The sequence below is a fragment of the Podarcis raffonei genome, chromosome 16 (assembly GCF_027172205.1).
Source record: "Podarcis raffonei isolate rPodRaf1 chromosome 16, rPodRaf1.pri, whole genome shotgun sequence".
In the NCBI taxonomy this organism is placed as follows: Eukaryota; Metazoa; Chordata; class Lepidosauria; order Squamata; family Lacertidae; genus Podarcis; species Podarcis raffonei.
Genome location: NC_070617.1, coordinates 7,817,761 through 7,839,096, shown reverse-complemented (window position 1 = coordinate 7,839,096; position 21,336 = coordinate 7,817,761). Strand labels below are relative to the sequence as shown.

General features: G+C 46.4%; 2 protein-coding genes and 1 non-coding gene across 4 annotated transcripts; 2 read left to right on the top strand and 1 right to left on the bottom strand.

Moving 5' to 3' along the window:
* The first annotated feature begins 1,124 nt into the window (after window positions 1–1,124).
* Window positions 1,125–6,247, top strand: SNAPIN (SNAP associated protein). Of its 2 annotated transcripts, none has more exons than XM_053368741.1 (4): window positions 1,125–1,389; window positions 2,901–2,943; window positions 4,786–4,904; window positions 5,777–6,247. In XM_053368741.1, exons 1-4 carry the CDS (start codon window positions 1,216–1,218, stop codon window positions 5,879–5,881), a joined length of 441 nt encoding a protein of 146 aa, XP_053224716.1. In that variant the 5' UTR covers window positions 1,125–1,215; the 3' UTR covers window positions 5,882–6,247. The 2 variants fall into 2 exon arrangements, with proteins under 2 accessions (XP_053224716.1, XP_053224715.1); XM_053368740.1 differs by having other exon boundaries at window positions 1,129–1,385; window positions 2,897–2,943.
* Window positions 6,248–6,754: 507 nt separating this feature from the next.
* ILF2 (interleukin enhancer binding factor 2) lies at window positions 6,755–17,832 on the bottom strand. The gene is made up of 15 exons (XM_053368705.1): window positions 17,671–17,832; window positions 15,931–15,990; window positions 15,287–15,329; window positions 14,675–14,779; window positions 14,011–14,088; window positions 13,398–13,500; window positions 13,225–13,290; window positions 12,653–12,769; window positions 12,318–12,396; window positions 11,047–11,134; window positions 10,132–10,193; window positions 9,913–10,027; window positions 8,713–8,803; window positions 7,367–7,535; window positions 6,755–6,890 (listed from the first exon to the last, which is right to left on the bottom strand). Exons 1-14 carry the CDS (start codon window positions 17,673–17,675, stop codon window positions 7,375–7,377), a joined length of 1,173 nt encoding a protein of 390 aa, XP_053224680.1. The 5' UTR covers window positions 17,676–17,832; the 3' UTR covers window positions 6,755–6,890; window positions 7,367–7,374.
* Window positions 17,833–18,278: 446 nt separating this feature from the next.
* Window positions 18,279–18,350, top strand: TRNAM-CAU (transfer RNA methionine (anticodon CAU)). Its single transcript has one exon. It is a non-coding gene; the product is annotated as a tRNA-Met (tRNA).
* The last annotated feature ends 2,986 nt before the right edge of the window (window positions 18,351–21,336 follow it).

Below are 21,336 nucleotides of genomic sequence, written 5' to 3'. Positions count from 1 at the left end.
CTAAGTGACCTCCTGGCTTTTTCTCGCAATGCAGGATCATGGAAGAGGGAGAGGCAGTAGAACACAAGACTTGTGGGCAGAGGATTCAATCCCCGGCAAGCAGTTCTACTGGTTATTGGCAGAAATATATATATATATATATATATATGCAAGCAGGTCTGGTTAAACTGACTGGGCATCAGGTGATAGGAAAGGCCCTCGGGGACAGCCTGTATTGAGGCTAATAGGCAAGCAATCTGGTATTAGGCAGTTTTCCCCCATCCTCCCATCCAGTTAATCTGCATGATATATACAGGTTGCAGGATTCTTAATGCAGAATCTGAGTCTCTGTGGAACAGAATGGTTGCTTGTAATATGTGTCCCCCACCTCCCACTTTAAAGGGATTGTTTCTTATTAATCATTTGGAACAGAATGATTTTTTTCCCCTTCTAACGTAGCTCTCCCTAGCTGTATTGTTGCATTTATTTCTCGCCTTTGCTCCGTGGAGCTCAAGGGGGCATTTTATCCTCACAACAGCCATGTATTAATATGTAGGGGGTGGTGCCAAACAGCCACAGCCCACGGATTCCAGCAGGGCTTAAGCTACGCAAAAAAGTCGCAGCAACAGATTTAAACAGATATATATATATATATATATATATATATATATATATATATATATATATATAATATTATATATATGTGTGTGTGTGTGTGTGTGTGTATATATATATATATATATATATATATATATATATATATATATAAAATATTATTTATTATATATATATATATGTGTGTGTGTGTGTGTGTATGTATGTATGTATATATATTTGGACTGCACTGAGAATCCCACATCGTTCATAAAAGCCGACTTATTTCCAGTCTGAGTAAAGAATGATACATGCAGCAAGTTGAGTCACCCGCCAAAAAAAAGTGCAACCCTCTCTCTATGTTCTACTTTTAAAAAAACAGCACAACCCTGTTAAAAAAAGAAGCAAAAAAGCTTCACAAATAACACATTTCCCAGCTGCCTCAGAGGACTTCATTTCCCACAATCCCACTGGCAGCGTTCTCGGAACTCCTCGCGAGACTTCAGCTATCCCGCTTCTCCTTCCCTCGCCCTGTTCCTCGGCCGTTCTCTGCCCTCCCGTGATCCTTTGCGGTGTTGCTCTCGCTTCCCTTGACCAAAGTTGTCCCGGCAGGCCTTGCGGCGGCCAGTCAAGTCAAGCGCGATGGCGGCGGCGGCAACGACAACAAGCACCACAACGACGGCGGCGGCGGCGGTTCCTTCGGGTCCGGCGAGCCCGGCTGGCCCCGCGGCCAGAGACCTCTTCGCGGAGGGGCTGCTGGAGTTCCTGCGGCCGGCCGTGCGGCAGCTGGACACGCACGTCCACGCCGTCAGGCAAGTTGCTGCGCGGCAGGCAGAAGTTCTCCAGGTGCAGCCGCTTCGCGCCAGCCCCGCCCCTGCGGAGAGCGGGGAACGCAGCCTTCCCAAAGCGGCTGCCTGGCCCAGAGCCGGCACTTGATAGATGGGCGCCTTGGCAGGCAGAAGTCAGCCAGGTGCAGCTCCTCTACCCTGCCCGGCCCCTGTTGGTAGATCAGTAGGGATGCAGTTTTCTAAAGTGTACAGTGGTGCCTCTGGTTAAATACGCTTCAGGTTACATACGCTTCAGGTTACAGACTCCGCTAACCCAGAAATAGTGCTTCAGGTTAAGAACTTTGCTTCAGGATGAGAACAGAAATTGTGCGCTGGCGGCGCGGCAGCAGCAGGAGGCCCCATTAGCTAAAGTGGTGCTTCAGGTTAAGAACAGTTTCAGGTTAAGAACGGACCTCCGGAACGAATTAAGTTCTTAACCTGAGGTACCACTGTATTTCCATCCGTAAGTTTCACAGCAGCAGAGAACAAGCCCTGCTGCCATCTTCCGAGGGAGGAAGCCTTTCCCATATCTGAAGACAGGAATTCACAGGATTATACCGTGCAGTCCTGGTTTTACATATAAGCTAAACAAGCTATAGCTTAGGGCCCCACACTCTTGGGGGGGGGGCAAAAAATTTAAAGGGGAAAAATGTTTGCATTATTAAGTTTGTTAAGAATAAAAAATCATTTTAAGTTAGAGTTTAATAATTATTTCACTATTAATATACTTCTTAATTGTATTTCATGATTAATATACTTAATTGTATTTCAGTTCAACAATTACTTTGATAAAATACATATTTTGTTATGAGCAAATGGCTTTAGATACCTGTTAGGTCCATAAATTACCTTATAGCATATATTCAACACAAAAAAGAGCGACAATTTGTTGTTGATGAAGGACAGCTGGACATATAAAAGGCCCCATTACCTTCAGTAGCTTAGCCTCATCAAACCTAAATCCGGCCCTGATTATACAGAGTCCATCTAGCTCAGTATTGTCCACTCTGACCAGGAGTGGCTTTCCAGGGCTTCAGACCAGGGAGCCTCTCCCAGGCCTACCTGGAAAATGCAGTTGAACCTGGGAATTTTTGCTTGCAAGGCAGACACTTTTATCAATGAGCTGTGGCTTTTCTCCGAACTCCTTTGATTCGTATTATTTGTGGCCCCCTCACCCACAGTTTCCAGTAGCAGGGATTACCGGTGAGAGGGAACAAACCTCCCTCTGGTATTTTAGTTCATTATTACTCTTCTAGCCCACTTTTCCTTTGAGGTGGTGCATGTGGTTTTCCATTTTATCCTCACAACAAGGTAGGTTAGGCTGGGAGAGATGGTGACCGGTCTGAGGTCACCCGAATCAGCTTCCTGGCTGCATGGGGTTTTTGGAGCCCGGTCCTCCGGCATGAATGTTATTTTTTGTGAGCTAGTAAATTTCCATGACATTCCCCCCACCCAACTCCCAGGCTGTTATATTCCTTTCTTGTTTCTCCTTGCAGGGAGAGTCAAGTGGAATTGCGGGAACACATCGACAGCCTGGCCACAGGTAAAAATATCTGCACAGTGGGAAGAATGTTTGATGAGAACATAACTGGGAGGGCAGAAGAAACTGGTTGCTTCTGGGATTTGTTACTTTACCCCTTTTTATCCCAACCAGGAAGTAACAGCAACTTCAATATTGGTTTGTAAAATATTTCATTCCTTCCTGTATAAGCTCATTGGAATCATATCCAAGGGAACTTAAGCATTGCCCCACCTGCTAGAGAAATGAAGCAATGACTGCCCCATATTCACTGAGCAGTAAAGAATCTGCAGTGTCTTGTTAGAAGAAGCCTCTTTAAGCAGCAGTTTCTGTCCTGAAGGGCCAATATTGTTAAAATTGTTATTTATTCAGTTTAGCTGAAGCTGTTATAAAAGTTAAAGTACATTACACCATTAAAATAATTATTAAAATTGGGCATTTTGTCAGATAAGAGTTTGCTCCCCTGAAGAATTTAGCTTTTCATCCCCATAAACTTTTCTCTTTAAAATTGCTCTCTAAAGGCAAAACAGACCACTTTTTCAGAGGTGTAGGAGGAGCTATCCTATAATAAAAAGTTAATTAAATACCCAATTGATCTAACTGGGAGATTTAAATCTTTGAACAAAGCTGCTCTTAAGTCCTAGTAGACTGGGCAAACCAGTAAGTAATGGGGTAAGTCTTCAGGCACATGGGCAAACTCTCTCTTCATAGGGAGATCTGGCAATAGCATCTTTCACCTATCGCAGCGTACATAGACTGGAGCTGCAGAGCTGTAAAGGCTTTTCTGTTTGACATTTGTGGTGCTGGTTACGTAGTGAGGGCGAGGGGTCTGAATGGGTAGTTTGGCATACCAGGCAGAAGTGTGATCAGCACAAAAACAACGCTTTAAAATAGGAGATTTCATGCGATGAGATGCCATCTCAAAGTATAACAAACTAAGAAAGTCCAAAGAAAGATCATACTTATCAATAACATGTAGCATTCCGATTCCAAGATGGAGTCATCCCTTTGTGAAGACTCAGCCTCTCCTTGAAAGCAGAAAGTGCTAAAATGGGCCCTATCCCCTTTAAAAATTTTAGCCAGTGCCTACCAAGCAGTTTGAAAGCACATCAAAGTGCAAGTAGATAAATAGGTACCTCTCTGGCGGGAAGGTAAACGGCGTTTCTGTGCGCTGCTCTGGTTTGCCAGAAGCGGCTTAGTCATGCTGGCCACATGACCTGGAAGCTGTACACCGGCTCCCTCAGCCAGTAAAGCGAAATGAGCGCCACAATCCCAGAGTCGGTCACGACTGGACCTAATGGTCAGGGGTCCCCTTACCTTTACTGGCAAGGATATGCACTCTGGCCTTCAGCAGAGGGCCAATAATATATTATAGTGCTCCTGTAAACAATCTGAGATACTTCCCCACCATACACCTCCAGGGAATAGTGTTAAATCTGTGTGGCATCTTTTATTTTAGGGGAAACATGAGGCCCTCCAAATGTCGCTGGACTACAACTCCCATCTACCCATCTGTTGGGCCCTGCTGGCTGTAACTGATAGTTGCTGGAGGGCATGTTAGTAGCGAATTGGCACTATTTCATATTGAACTCAGGGCCTTTTGATGCCCAAGATGTGTGTTTTCAGGGCCCACCTTATTCCTACGGCTGTAATTTGTTTTACATTCTGAATTTCAAACTGTCGGAACCCATCCTGGGACCTGCTGGTGAAAGGTAGGTAAAATAAATGTTAACAACCAATCCTAGATCTTGCCTTGTAGGTCATTTGCTGAGGTCTACTCCGCCATGGGCGATGTGGAAATTCATGGTTCAAATCCCAATCGGACTCGTGCCTAAAAACCGTTTCCCTTCTCTCTTCCCCAACTAGAGCTGTGTCGCATCAACGAAGACCAGAAGGTAGCCCTCGACTTGGACCCTTACGTCAAGAAGCTGCTCAATGCCCGGCGCAGAGTTGTCCTTGTTAATAACATCCTGCAAAATGCTCAGGTGTGTGTGTGAAAGAGAGGGATGGACTTTTTATACCAACCTTCCTCTTATGTAACATGTTACAGCACTTTAAGTTGCTGGAGCTAGCAGCCAGAGTAGGCCCTCACTGCTCTGTGATAGAAAATCTGTCTTGCACGCCTTGTATTTGATCCGCAGCATCTTCAGGTAGGTGGAAAGGGGGGGCTCTTAGCCTGAAAATCCAAAGGGATGCTGCTAGCTAGACAGTATTGAGCCAGATGGACTAGACACTGGACCTGGTTTAAGGCAGTTTCCTACCTGGAAACTCAGGACTGTAATTTATTAAATTTATATACTGCCCTTTATCTGAGGGTCACAGGGTGATTTGCAATATAAAAATATTTAACTGTGACAATTGGGACCTAGAGGTTGGGCATTTAGAAGCACATTACACTGATTCTGTTCTAGTTTTGGTTGTTCAGTTGCTTCCATGCTCAATATCTCCTATACTCCTTTTCAGCCCCAGAAATTATAGAAACACGCTGAGGTGTCAGTATGTGCTTGGGGAAAAAAGAAGTATTGAAGGTCTCCTTTGTTAACCCACTGCCTTCCAGATATTATGGATGGCCCTTAACACTATGGATTGATTTAACTGCTGTGATACTCTTTTTCCCTCGCCCTTGGACTATAGGACCAGCAGGCAGGCTATTTAGAATGCTGACCCTTCATTTTCTAACTGAGATCTTGTTGGAAGGTGCAAGTCCTGGCTGAAAACCTATCATACAAAGGGCTGGCAGCACAACAATGTAGCTCTGCCCAGTTAGCGAGGGTCTCCTGCACCTCAAGAACTTGTAAATGGAGCTGTCTTCACTGCTTATGAAACTCTTGCTGAAACCATTTCCTCTCCGTTACAGGAGCGCTTGAGAAGGCTCAGCCATGGTATAGCGAAGGAGACTGCCCGAAGAAAAGCCATACTTGAAGCTGGTGGTAGCTACCCCCAAGGCTCGCCCAGCAAATGAGAGGACCTTTCCTAAGGGAAAAGTGGTGCGATTTCCAGAGCTGCCATTTCCTTACGGATGCTGCCAGCTTCTAAGCACAACACGGAGAAAGATAAAGAGTTGGGCTGTTGGGCACTGCATGGTGCTAGGAAAAGCTCCTGCCCCGCGGACAGGAATTCCTGCATATGGAAGACTCCTCATCTCATAAAGAAAGAAAGGTTTTGGGCACAAATTTCCTATCATGCTTCCCCCTGCCGAGGTACTCTTTCAGGTGGAGTTGGTGCAATTGGGCCTGCTTATGGCTGCAGAATGTGCACACAGAACGTGGCCGAGAATGCTGCCTCTTGCTTGTGCAATAAAAGTTCACTGCTAGTTAACATGGGACAAGGCCTCCTGTGCTCAGTCTGTTGCACTTTGGGGGTTTCTAAAAGCTGTTGTAGGGAATGCGGGGTTAGGCCGCTAGTCACGGAAACTTTTCATGCAAAGGAAAAGCAAATGGGAACAAAGAGGAACCAAACTAAGGGACATATTTGGGAATAGCAACACGCTGGAGGTCCGACTTTTAAATAGATTTTCTGCTTTTCTTGAGCATCCCCTGGTCTGAAGTTCCAAGCTTGGTGCTCAGTGCCCAACGAGCTTGGTTTCAGCTCCGTTTACTATTTCTTCTGCTAAAAAAAGTCTCCTAGTTCTCACTCTTGATCTAAATAAAGGAGGTCCTGCTGAGAGATAGCTAAGAGTTTGCAAGAGTTGCTAACCTTTTCGTTAAAAAAGAGGTTGCCATTTTAGGAGCTTGACCACTTTCTGGAGGTCACTTTTGTAACAGATCCTTGTTCTTATCAGTTGATGTAACCAATTGGTAGATCCAGCACCCAGACAGACAAACCAACTAACAGCTTTTAAAAGGAAAACACAATTTTAATAGCAAGAATTTTAAAAAACAAGACAATTAGAATAACACACAGAAAAGGGAGTCAGGTTTGGCCTTCTTCAGCTGTTCATCCATCAGTAGCAGAGGCAAGGGGAGAGGTCACTGAAAGACAGAAGCAAAACAGCTCTTGAACACCAGCTCAGGCCATTTCTCCTCCTCTTTGCTTCTAAATCAGCATTCTAAACAACACAGGTATTCCACACCATAATTATCCAGGGGTCACTAGTCTCTTATCCACCCCCCCCCACCAGTCAAATAAAACAAGCAGGCACACCACTTTTAAAGGGGTCCTGGGTAAAAAGTATGACCTAGGAAATTTGACCTTGGCCTTGGAATGCACGCACAACTCCAAGAGGGTGTGGGACAGAGTGCCATCTGTAGCTCTCACCACCAGGGTGAACATATCCAGAATAGACACCAAGTCAACGGGCTCAGTGGAAGGGAAGCCAGGAAGAGGAGTAAAGGTGGCTGGAGTGGAAGAGGGAGCTCTTGGCATAACCAGCTATCAATCAGGTGTGCTGGAAGAGCTGTGTTACTGTCAGGGGTGAGAGAAACCCCTTGAATCCACCACATCACACCTGGCAGGTCACTCTTGGGTTTCCATGCTCTCTTCCTCTTCTCCAGTAGCAGTCTCTTCCTGGTTCTCTTCCTCCTCTTCCCCTTCCTTCTTCTCAGGTGGTTTCTCGTATGCTTTCTCCGACGGGGTCACGATCACACCTTCCCAGGTAGACATCTCGGTAGCCAGGTCTGCAAAACAAGGAACGTTCCAGGGTGATGGTGAGTCAGGTAGTTAAGCCTGTACAACCAACACTGCACTAGAGCAGGAACCTTCGGCCCTCCAGATGTTGCTAAACTACAACTCCCAGCTGTTGACCAGGAATGAGGGGGGTTGTAGTTCACCCGCAAGGCCATGGGTTCCAAATACCTGGGCTAAGTGCACCAAGGAACGAGCAGCCGAGGGCCAGCATGCAATCCTATGCTCGTCTTATTCTGAATTTAAGTCACACCAAGTTCAATGGGGCTTACACTTAGGATAAATGTGATTAGGATTGCTGTTTGATGCTGCTGACAAGCCATCTGTCGGCCATAGCACATCTCCCCTAAGATAACTCTCCTGTTGGATTTTCGTTGCCTATTTCTAAACATCTTTCACCTCAACTACAGCCAAAGGCTGCAATGTAGTAGAACAAAGTGTGGCCTTATTTCTATATGTAGACCATCCGATTCCTCTACAACAAGATTTGGAGCCAATAATATTTTAACACATGAGGCTGCTGCTGCTCACTTGCCTAGAGGTAAAGACTAGTTACTTCCTTGGTTACAATAACTGAGTGATAATGTGTGCCAGTGCCCCCATTCATTGTTTTTATTTATTTAGAATATCTGCACCCTGACTTTTGGCCAAAAAGGTTCCCAGATTGGCTTATGTACAATCAGTTAAAACAAGACAGACCCTGCCTGTATGCTTGCAGTGTAAAGGAACGACGCACACAAAGGGAAGGGGGGCCCAAAAAACTTGGGCACTGCTTCTTAAACAGTTGTTTTTATAATGGCTGGGTGGCCCAGTTCAGGGGTAGGAGACACCTGATTGAACAGAGGAGTGTGTGAGCCCTTCTTCCTATCTCCCATGGAGACAGTCTGATGAAACACCTGCTCCCAGGTGACAGCTGAAGGAGAGGAGGCCTGATGGAGCAGACCTGTCCCAGCAAAACTGTTGGAGAGAGCCCCACTTTCCATCTGTCTTTCCAAGATAGGAACCTGCCTTGTACCCGGTGAGACTCTTGGGTCCATCTAGTTCTATACCGTCTACTCTGACTGACATTCTCCAAGGTTTCCGTCTGGAGTGTGTCCCAGCCCAACAAGGAGATCCCGGACATATGCTCCAGCCACTGAGCCACATCTCCTTCCAAGAGCTCCTACTTACAGTTGGCATCTCCTTCTTGCCCCAGGATCTTCCGGTATCCGCCATGAGAGAGAATGCGGACCAGGGTTTGGGCTGTGTAGCAGACCATGTCCTAGATGGAAATAGAGAGACCAGTCACACATTGTCCCCTCCCTGCACTTTCAGGACCTCTCTGGGCTGCAAATCCACCTGCACATCGTATTTCTCTTTGAGCAACAGGAAGGGCACACACGCCTGCCTCTTCAAACAGTGCAGGACACACAGTAGTTGAACTTCATGCTTCTGCAATCTGCAAAGCATCTCAAAGGAGGTGTGAAACCTATGGGTCCAACTCTGACAATCCTATGCAAGCATTTTAGCCATGAGGATTAGATTTTTTTGTAGGAAGCCAAAATCTGCAGAGAAGCTGGAGGCGTGGTGCTTATCTTGCCCCCAAAGAATACAGTGGTACCTCGGGTTAAGTACTTAATTCGTTCCGGAGATCCGTTCTTAACCTGAAACTGTTCTTAACCTGAAACACCACTTTAGCTAATGGGGCCTCCTGCTGCCGCCGCGCCACCGGAGCACCATTTCTGTTCTCGTCCTGAAGCAAAGTTCTTAACCCAAGGTACTATTTCTGGGTTAGCGGAGTCTGTAACCTGAAGCGTATGTAACCCAAGGTACCACTGTATTTGAATAGTTAACACATCTTTCACAGAGTTTACTTTGAAACAGCCCTGGCAGGCAGGCCAATGTTATTAAGAGTAGAGGTTTGGCTAAAGCCATGTATACTAAGTCTGTGGCAGAGGCAAGGGTTTTCAGCTCATGTTTATAACCACTATACCAGCGATGGTCCTCCATGTGGTGTTGAGCTCCCATAAGCCCTAGAAGGGCCAGTGGCTAGGGATAATGTGAGCTGGGAGTCCAGCAGCATTTGGAGGGCCACAGGATCCCCACCCCCTTTCCCAGACACATATCCCAACCAATCAAGGATCACATATCAATGTGCATGCAGATGTAACTGGTGCATGTGTGTGTGGATCACGTGGCCCTGCAGTTGTTGATGGGCTCCCGACTCCCATCAGCCCCAGCCAGCATGGCCAACGGTCAGGGACGATGTTGAGTTGTGGTTCCAACGCCACAGGTCCTCAACCCCTCTTGTACATTCTTGTACAGGTGTCCCCCCTCAACCTAAATCCTTGCACTATAGGGTATCTCAACTGAAGGAGGGGGATGGGTTACCTGCTGCTCCAGGGTCATAACTGTGTGGACTCTGAAGTTCCCGCTCTCACAGGGGTCAGTGATGCCGACAGAACCAGGAAGGAAGAGCCCAGCGGCCAAGATCTGAAGGCAGCGCCTGCGAAGAAGCAGCAAGATTAGAATAATACCCCCGCCATGTAGCATTTGGAAGACACAAATTCTCTTCTTCCCCCCTGAATTTTAAAAGTGTTTTGACTATACCTGTAGGCAACATTGAGAGCCAAGGGCTGCCGTGTGGGGTTGTTCATCACAGCATAGTGTCCCTAGAATCAAAGAGAAGAGCAAATAGTAGAGCTTTGTTTTTCTCCATCCTGCTTGCCCAGTTACTGGCAATACATTTCTTTCTGTGTTGACTTGGGAAAGGATTCCAACTAAATTCAGTTGGGCTTACTAAGAAGACAGTTCAACGTTTTATTTCATTAAGCACTGGCAGCCTCATACCTGGAGCTGCTCAGGAATTTTAGGAAACAAACAAAAGCCAGTCGAGTTTTGAGATCAGTGGTTTGGCAAGGTTCAGTCTACCAACTTGATTCAAAATGGCATCCAACTGGATCCAAAGGTAAGTGAAAAGCTGCTCATTGATGTCAGGAGACAACATGCAGCAAATTGGTTCCACTGCCTAAAGAGGTGCCCAAATGCACAGCACACAACTTTCCAATATATATAGTAAATATGTTGTCACCATTTCCTTCCCTGCAGAATATTTATATTCGCATGGGAAAAAAGTTAAGGAGCACCTCAATCTTATGCAATTACCTGCAAATGAAAAACAACCCTTCTAAGTATGCACTACATTATGGATTAAATTATTCAGGAGACTGTCTTTGACCCAATGGAGTCTCCACATTCATTTCCTGTTTCTCCATCGTCTCTGCCTTCCTTAACTGTTTTAAATTCATGATTTTTTTAAAAAAAGATCTGTCCTAGTTCTGATCTACAACTTCAAAGTGTTGTCACACGGGGAAAAGGGATGCAGATCGCTGCCAAGCTTCTCTCAACTGCAAAAACAGGATGCTTGAATGTTTTGATCAAGAAAGCATAACATGAAGCAGCCACCATTAGAGAATCAGCCCACACTGGAATCAGCCCACACCTGCCCTTGATCTCTCCACATACCAGCAGGTCAAGAATCCAGGGTGTGAGGGGCTCAAAGCCTGGGAAGCGCATCCTGAGGTCTTTCAGCAGACGGATCAAGACTTTCACTCTGAAAGAAGGTAACAATGTCATCCCCAGAGTATCTATCGATCTATCTATGTATCTATCTATTGTGTTGTTGATACTATCCTTGTTTTAAAATGATAGTTTTTTTGTGTATTTGTTTTGAATTGGCTTGTGGGCTGTAGCCATGTTTTATTTATTTGAACCATGTTGGGTGTGTGGGTGTGTGTGTGTGTGTGTGTGTTTGGATCAAGCCGTTTATAAATTTTCTAAAACAAATGGTGGTGATGGTTTTCTCTAGAATACTGGACTCTGTACTACTAAAGAGGGCGTCCATTGGTGGATTAGCCACAAAAGCTACATGAAATCTCCCTATTTAGAGGCATTTACCTCTGAATGACATCTGCAAGGGGGCAAATTCTGTGTGTATGTGTTTGGCTTCTGTCTTCATATACTACTTGTGGGCTTCCCAGAGACATCTGGTGAGCCACTCTACAAAACAGGATGCTGGACTAAAGTGACATTTTGGTCTGATCCAGCAAGGCTACTCTGCTCTCATGCCAGCTTAAGTGATTCAAGTGCAAAGGCATGAATCTTGCGCAAGCAGCACTAGAAGTGAGCAAATCTACAAAAAGAACACCTCATCCTTGTGGCTCAACTGCCCCCATGCCAAAGACCAGAGAATTAGGAGGAGGCTCATTGTGAATAGACATACGCCCCCAAGACATGGGAGTTCTGCCAGGGGTTAGGACCTGGACCAAGAGCACCAGAAGGAAGTAGCTGGAGCAAGTCCAAACTCAGAGATGCATCAAAGCCTTGATGTTTTCCAGTGTAAGAGCTAAGGTTAATCATAGTCTGCCTTAGGTTTTACAGATTGGGGAGCTTCCTCCCCGTGTCTTTCCAAAAGGGCAGGAGAACCTTTTTGAGCCTGAAGGCGGCATTCCCTTCTGGTGGGCGGGGGGCAGAGGCAAAAGTGGGTGGAGGAACAAATGTAAATATAACCGTTATGCCATAGGTTAGTTTCTTGCACACACCTCTCTGTCCTACATGCAGACAGCAAGCGACATTATCAGAGCTCAAGGACACACTGCAGTTAGGTGTTTGTTTTTTAAAAAAAACACCTTGGGGGCAAAAGCAAGTCTAGAAGGCTTGGAGGGGCACCTCTGCAGGAGGAGCAAAGGTGGCTCCCCAGGCACAAAGGGAGAGAGACTTACGTGGACTGAACTTACGTGGACTGAGACGCGTTTTCCTCAAACCAGCGAGCATGTCGGATAGCTGCCAGAGCACTCTGAAGCACTTTGATATCCACTAGTGAGTGGAGAGAAGACGACAGAAGTGGCGGCATTAGGAAAACTGTGTTCAGCAGGGAAACACTCCTGCCTTCTATGCTGGGCACACACACCTCAACCCAATAAAAACAGCACACAAGGCCCTCTGGGCAGGTTGCTCTTTTCTACTCTTCTACCAAAAGCACAACCTATTTGAGCAAGGTCAATCTCCATCCATCCTGCCCTTCCCCCTGCCCCTCCACTGCAAAGAAAACAAACTGCCTGGATTTCCTTACGGTGCAGCTCGGGATCCAGCTTGCGGAGGTTGGGGGGCACAGTGGTTATAAGAATCTTCACTGTTGCGTCTGCAGAACTGATTTCAAAGCCGGTCTCATTGGTGAGCATGGTCAGTACTAAGGGGAGAAAAAATCAGGGATGAAATGAGCCAAGAAGTGACTGAAGAGTAGCTACAGATCTCAAAGCTTGATGAGATTTCTCTCTGGATTGTGGACCAGATAGTACTCTGGACCCCAGTAGTGACTCTTGCCCAGATCAGTGGTCCTTCAGATGTTGCTGGACTCCAACTCCCAGCAACCTAAGCATGGCCAATTCTAAGAGATGATGGGACTTGCAGTCAAACAGTATCTGGATTGCCACAGTCTTCCCATCCCAAATCCAGCCAATTGCATTTGAGGCAAAAGACAGGTGTTTTCCTGAGGCGGCTCAAGTGTCCATTTGTTTCCTGGTTGTGCCACTAGCCTTTTCCCCTGGGGTTAACCTTTTCCCCTGGGGTTATTTTGCTTGGAATGCAGCACTGAGTGTGCTGATGCATAGAACAGGGCAATGGCAGACAAAACTTGCTGCTCACCTTCAGCAGGATCCTGCGTCCTCAGGCTTTCCACAACTTTGTTTCCCAAGGCGGCAACAGCTTCCACTGTGGATGGAAGCGGAAGTCAAAATTCATTGCAGAAGGCTCCATTAGAACACACTCCCCACCCCACTCTGCCATTTTCCCTTCCCTTTGCAAATACGAAAACTTACATGTGGGCAAGATTTTCAGGATCACAACTAGATCTGCCACATTGTGGCCAGTCATCATGGTTCCTTTCTTGTAGGATCCCACTTGGCGAACCTCTTCGATTTGCTGGTACAGCGAGAAAGAGAGAGATGTACAGATAAATATGCTGTTCAGATCTTCCCAAGTTGGCCCAAAAAGCCTCCAAGCCCACTGCCCTTCTCTCTTGAAAAGAACATAGAGCTAAAAAAGGAAGTTGGAAAAGTGACACTCTTTCCCACTTCCTCTTTCAGCTCTTATGTTTTTTACAGGCTCAGAAACTGTCACTTTTGGGGTGGCTGATCCGGGGAGTGGGGAGAGAGATGGGTGGAGAGGATGGTGCCCACAGCACTTGCTCAGAAATTCAAATGTAAACTTTAAAAAAGCTGTTGCCTGTGACACTCTGAAATCTAGGCTAGAGGGACTGATGCGATCCTGCCTGGAGGTTGGCTCAGCAGAGATTCTGTTTCAATCCCAGTTTGGCAATTGTGTCTACTGAGAGAAGTCTCACAGCAAACCACAACCCTTCAGATGAAAACACATACTCCCTTGCTAAACATGAGTATTCTCCTAATGTCTTCTCGGTGAAGACTGACTCACCACTTCAAATGTTCCTGGAGCCACAATCAAGTTGTCAATCACATTGTTGATCTTGGTCACCAGAGAGAGGATAGATGCCTAGTACAGAAGGGGGAAATAGAGTAGCATGTAGCCATTTGTTTATTACCCGATTTATATACCGTATTTTAATGTGCAAATGGCAGTTCAACGCAGCTGTGCAAAATTTAACATACTAATAAATAAAACATCCAATCAAAACCACAAATTACACAATAGCAGTTAACTGTATCCTTTGCCCTTCATATTACAATGTCTAAAGTAAAAAAGACAAGACTATGTTCGTATATCAAGGAAGGACTGCAATGTATCCTAACTAGGAGATTTAGTAACTATTATTTCGGGAATAATTTAAGTCTTAAATTCAGGAATGTGGCTTATTTTTCGAGAACGGGTGGTGAAAGGCCTCTAAGAAATTGTAGGCAATGTGACGTTTAATGACGATTATTGCTTTCAATTTTTAGCTCAAAGAGCATTACTGCCTTTTAATTTATTGTTTTATTTTAACTCCTAGAGGAAACAGAGGTCTGACCACCCCTATGTAGGAAAAGCAACTGAATAATTTTATCCAGGGTTCCTATCCCACCTCCTTGACAGAAACCTCTTAATTCTACCGGGGAGAGTGCAGCAATCATGCAGAACACACCTGTTCAGCAGAAGTGGGAGCAAGGTCCTGGTTTCTCTTTAGCAAGGCTTCGCTGAAGGCAGTCTCATCTGGGGCTGGTTTCACACGGGGGAAAGCCATTTCGCACTGAAGGAAGGAGGACACCATTATGAAGACTCTCTCTCTCTCTCTCTCACACACACACACACAGTGCACTATGTTCATCCTCAGTGGTCCCATTTAGGCAGTGTTCATATACGTGCTTTCACCACTCAGCACCACCAAACAGCAATCTGTGCACATGACACAGCCACCAACAACAGGCAGGTATTGAACAAACAGGACAGTTTTTGTTTTTTAAGGCAAGGTAGGGCCTCCAATTTGATCTCACCCATCTCTTCATGTGTACTTATGCGTGGGTCTAAAAGTCTGATTCTTACTCCAAGGCATTACAAAAATTGATGTCAACCCTGGGCACTACTTTTCCCCTAGCATATTTTGAGAATGCAGGCGCACCATTTTGTGGCTGTATCTGGAAAGCTTCCAAGTTCTCCAATCCCACAGCTTGCTGGGTTGATTTTTAATTTCCCAAGACAAACTTCTCAAACTTAGGACTGCCAGCCACATTCAAAAGCACCCGTCAGGCCTACTTACCACATAGAAGTCAAAAGGGATGTGAGGCACGAAGGGTCGGAACCTGAAACACAGTTAACATAGGAAGGTGAGCTTTGATTTTGCTCTTGCCAGAGTTTACAGTACATTCAAGACCTATGTCACAGGTTTGATCATGTTCTTTAGCTTATCCTGACTTTACTTAAGGGATGTTATAAGGAAGAAGGATGTGAAGCTGACACCAAGAGCCTATGTGTGATTATTCAGCCCCAGTATATTCAATGAGTTACTCCCAAGTTGGCACACTTATGCTTGGGAGGAAGCCACAGCAGCAGAACCAATGAGGCTTCCTGCCTAGAAAACTTGGCCATCTAAACCATAGTGTTCTGTCTACCGAGACACACTGTTTCAGTTGATCCATTCTGGCCTTGTATGGATGGAAATGTCTCCTGTCTGAATGCCTGCCTGCTTCCATTCATTGCAGGTAAAACTTTGCTGAACATACCAGTGGGCTTCCTTCAGTATTCCCTGGAGAGAACCCTGCTTGAAACCCTGGACAGCCGCTGCCGTTAGTGGAGACAATACTGAGCAGGTAGATGGACCAATGGCCCTGCACAATATACGGCAGTTTCCTGTGTTTGTGCTGCTAGAAATGGACAGATGCCTAACTTTCGTGTGGGACTTACCCACTGCCAGGACCACCCCGAGAACCAAAGCGTCCGCCACGACCACGGCCTCTGTCACCCCTGAAAGAAATCATGGGGGAAGAAGAGGGGAAAAAGTCATAAGTACAAGCAAGAGCCACAATCTGCTATCAGTTGTTCCCAGAGGTTTGTTTCCTTACACCCTTCCCCCCATTTACATTAAGCATCGGGCAACTGGTGCCCTCCATCCGGAAGCCCATCATTCATGACTATTGTCCATGTTGGCTGGAGCTGATGAGAGTTGGAGTCTAGCAACATCTGCCGGGCCGCAGAGTCCTCACGTGTGGGGTTGACAATACCAGGTTGGGCAGACCAAAGGTTATCCTAAGTTCACTTCTGCTATCCAGTGAATAAAATAAAATTTTAAAAAATCCTTCCAGTAGCACCTTAGAGACCAACTAAGTTAGTTACTGGTATAACTATCAATAACTAACTTAGTTGGTCTCTAAGGTGTTACTGGAAAGAATTTTTAAATTTAATTTTATTTATTTTGTTTTGTTTCGACTATGGCAGACCAACACGGCTACCTACCTGTAACTATCCAGTGAAGTCACACATGCCTTTCTAAGCTCAATAGCACCCAAGGCCCATGAAGCCCCAAGCCCAACCTGCTCTTGTTGTGAAGTCTATCTCCCCATTATCTGCTGACTGCAGAGGTAGACTGCATCTGCCCCTGGAAGCCTCACCTTCAACTATCTCACGCCTCTCTGTTATCTGATGCTGAGAGGGTAGATTACTTCAGTACCTGGGGGTCCCCCCTTTGGCTGTTGTATCTCTCCCCCATAGGAGGGCAGTGGTGTCCACCAACTTGGATGGCTATCAAAGTGGATTTGGCAAATGCATGGGAGAAGCAAAGTACCCATGGCTACTAGCCATGATGCCTCTGAATGCCAGTGGCCAGAAAGGGAGAGGCAGCTATTTGTGTTTGTTGGAATCTTGCTTGTGTGCTTCCCTTTGGGGCAGCTGTGGGACCAGGATGCTGGACTAAGATGATCCAGCAGCTGGGCTCCTGTTCTGTTCCTGGAATGATAGTACAGTGGTACCTCGGGTTAAGTACTGAATTCGTTCCGGAGGTCCGTTCTTAACCTGAAACTGTTCTTAACCTGAAGCATCACTTTAGCTAATGGGGCCTCCAGAGCACGATTTCTGTTCTCATCCTGAAGCAAAATTCTTAACCCGAGGTAATATTTCTGGGTTAGCGGAGTCTGTAACCTGAAGCGTACGTAACCTGAGGCACCCCTGTACTGTGGGAGTTGGAAGGGGGCACCAAGGGTCAGCTAGTCCGAGTCGTGGAATCTCGAGTCGTGCCCTCCAGAGCAGAAGAAAACAATCTCGCCCCGTCTTCCATGCGTCCTTAGGAGGGGCAAAGGGAATTCCATCTTTAGCCGTCCTGTCCCTCCCGGTTATACGGCACTTGGCAGGGAGATAGGGCAGGCAGACGACAGCCGGAGGTGGAGCTTCCTAGTGCAGCAGCAGTCTATCTCTCTCGCGTGCGCGCTCCCATATTCAGGTAGAAAAGCAGACTCCTTCCGTCCCTGGAGGTTCGGGGGTTTCCCTGTCCTGCTTTTTGAGCACAGTTCGCCCCAAATAAGCGCCCTCCTCACAAAAAGTGAGCGCCCGCCTTGACCCCCAATCCTTCCATTCCCCTCTCCCTGCCCCCAATTCCCCTCCCCCGCCACGTGCCAGCCCCTCCCCCATTTCTCCCCGCCTCCCTTTACTCGCCTCATGATTCCGACGAGCAATAACCGTCGCTGCTCCTCAGGCGTTAAAAAAAGAAGAAACGGTGCAGCGAATGTGGGGGGAGGGGGACGAGGAAATATGAAAGAAAAGCCGCCCGGCCTACACTTGCGCCCGCCGCTCTGCGCACCTCGCAACAAGCTGCACCGCTATTGGTCCCCTTAGGCAGTAGCAGCCGCCGTTATTGGCTGCCGCCGCGGCTCCCTTCCTTCAGCCAATCCCGTCCTCGTGCCCCACAGTGGCTTCCCGCCCGCGTCTTAGCTTCCGTCATCTCATTGGTTCCTTTGGACCGTCTGTCATTGGGAAGACTCGCGCACGCCCCGCGAGCGGCGAGCCAATGGCAAAGTTGGCAGCAGGAAGTGTGACCAATAGGGCAGGGCTTAGTGGGAGCGGGAAGGGAGGAGGGACCGCGCAAGGGGAGGTGGGGAAGGCGCATGTGCGGCTTCTGGGCAGCGGAGCTCTTTGGAGGCCGCTAGAGGGAGAGAAGGACGCCGAAAGCAGCGAGCGAAGAGGAAGACAATCGTGCTTAGTGCGCACGCGCAGAGCATTGTGCGGCACTTATAGAGCATCAGTGAAGTACTTTGCTCGCAAGCAGCAGAGTGGCGCAGCGGAAGCGTGCTGGGCCCATAACCCAGAGGTCGATGGATCGAAACCATCCTCTGCTAGCCCGGTATTTTTAAAATTAGTGCGAGTTGGATTATTTTAATTAAAAATTTTAAATTAATTTTTTAAAAATCTATTGAAGCCAACGCAGCACATTATTTTGCAGCACTGTGATTACTAAGACCCAGCATGAGTTTATAAAAAACAGACAAATATTCTTTCTTCTTTTGATAAGTAGTATATCTTGATTTCATTAAAGTTCTTCTCTCCTACAATTTTTACCCATATATCAGGAACATGGAAAGCTGCCTTATACTGTCCATTGGCCAGTCTAGATCTCCTGGGGTCTTTCCCAGCCCTTCCTGGAGATGTCAGCAATTAAACCTGGTCCTCCATGCAAAGTAGATCTCTACCTGTTGAGCTACAGTCTTTAGTATACAGTCATTGCAAGATTCCTGCCATGAACATGGGCTGGAACAAGTCCCGTCCCAACTCTACAATTTTACAACTCTCTTTTCTAATTATTATTAAATTTTCATAACCTTAACCAATTAATTTCAAACTTCAAATTGGTTATGCATTCGTCTTATAATTTGACCTGTAACCTTCCCTTCCGTGCTGTGTTCATAGCCATCCCTTTTATCTACGGTGTAATATCACAATTTTCACCGATACATATTCCTCAATTACATCACACATTTCATCCAATATATTCCTCTATTTCATATATTATCATTTCCCCCCATTGTTCAGTTTTCAAATCCCTTTCAATTGGTTGTTATATCCAATCAATCAACCTTTATCAATCAAAGGTTGTTATATTCTACAACTCTCATTGTGTGTTCTTTTCGGCTTGAGCTGGTACTTGCTGGAGCAGGCAAGGGAGAAAGGATTCTTCAGTCCTACAGGTGGCAGTGTTGTCCTTCAGATGGCGAAATTCGCACTCGGTGCTCACCTGTTGAGCATAATGCTAGGCCCCTACTTTTGAGGCATGCGGAGAGCGAGGCACTCTGAATGGACTCCCTAAGACCTTTCGGACCCCTCTGCTCTTTATGGGTCAGAATTTTCATTATAAAATGGTTTTTCTTATTTAAAAAAAACTTTACAGAAAAGTATGAAGTAGCCCAGACATCAAGGTAGTGTTTATCAAGGTGTTGGTCATGCCTGATTATCGTCTTCCAAAGCAACTACTCTATTCCGAACTTAAAAATGGAAAGCGTAATGCTGGTGGTCAACAAAAGAGGTTTAAAGACTCTCTCAAAGCAAATCTTTAAAAAGTAGTATAAACACAGACAACTGGGAAACACTGGCCTGCGAGCGCTCCAATTGGAGAACAGCCTTTACCAAAGGTGTCGCGGGCTTTGAAGACACTCGAACTCAGGACGCAAGGGAGAAACGTTCTAAGAGGAAGGCACACTTGGCAAATCCACACTGTGATCAGCTCCTGTCCGGAAACCAATGTCCTCACTGTGGAAGGATGTGTGGATCCAGAATTGGCCTCCACCAGGCATAGGCAAACTCGGCCCTCCAGATGTTTTTGGACTACAGTTCCCATCACCCCGACCACTGGTCCTGTTAGCTAGGGATGATGGGAGTTCTAGTCCCAAAACATCTGGCGGGCCGAGTTTGCCTATGCCTGGCCTCCACAGTCCCTTACGTTTGTTGTTGTTGTTTAGTCGTTTAGTCGTGTCCGACTCTTTGTGACCCCCTGGACCAGAGCACGCCAGGCACTCCTGTCTTCCACTGCCTCCCGCAGTTTGGTCAAACTCATGCTGGTAGCTTCGAGAACACTGTCCAACCACCTCGTCCTCCGTCGTCCCCTTCTCCTTGGGCCCTCCATCTTTCCCAACATCAGGGTCTTTTCCAGGGAGTCTTCTCTTCTCATGAGGTGGCCAAAGTCTTGGAGCCTCAGCTTCAGGATCTGTCCTTCCAGTGAGCACTCAGGGCTGATTTCCTTCAGAATGGAGAGGTTTGATCTTCTTGCAGTCCATGGGACTCTCAAGAGTCTCCTCCAGCACCAGAATTCAAAAGCATCAATTCTTTGTACTCATTGTTAAAACCGTGTTTACGGAAGACAGTCTTACTCAGCTACGAGGGATCGCCGAAGAAGAAGAAGGCCATGCCCACAGCTTCCTCCGAAGAACCTTGGGAACTGTAGTTTAGGAGGATGAGATGACGCCTGGCGCGCGCCCTTCCAACGCTAAAATTCCCCGGATACCTCCAGGGTGCGCTGCAAAAGTGGGAGGTCAAGGAGGGCACTCGGTTTGTGACTTATCTCCCTGATCAGTGTGTTCGGCTTGGAGACATTCTTTGCCATGTTTACTCAGAGGTAATGTCAGTTTGCCACAACTTAACTTCCCCAGATAACGGTGCCTAGCAGCGCAGCCCTCTGAAGTTGAGAGTCAGGATTTCACCCAGTCCTGGAGTGGGAAACTTTTTCCAGCCTGAGGGCCAAATCCTCTCCCAGGCAGCTTTCCGGGGGCCGCACCTCTTAGGTGGGTCAATGGGTGTGACTGTTACCTTTGCACAGAAGGCTCTGAAATGTCGTGTTTTACGCAGAATTGGATAAAATGACAGGAAGGATTCGAAACCCGCGGGACCAGAGATTTACAGAAGATTGGAAGAAATATACGAACTGTTTGAAGAGCAACTGTAATCAACAAACTACGCTAGTAGGACTACAAGAAGTTTTGTAAGGAGAAATATATGAAATATTGCAAAATAGAGATATTAGTTATGAGATTTAAATGTAATAGTGAGAGTAAGAAATGCAAATTAAGTGAATAGATTGGGAAATTTTCACATGTGATTGATGGAAGTCAAAAAAATTGTATAAGATATAAAAGTATGTTTAATTATTGTTGGAAATGATATGTTAAAAAACTAATAAAAAGTTATATATAAAAGGGGGGGAGAGAAAGAAATGTTGTGTTTTACATAGAGAGGCTGTGGGGGTGTAGTGCTTAGACTAGGACCCAAGAGAGGCTAGGGTTCAAATCCTGCATTCCACCAAGAAGCACTCTACGTGTGACCTTTGGGCAGTCTCTC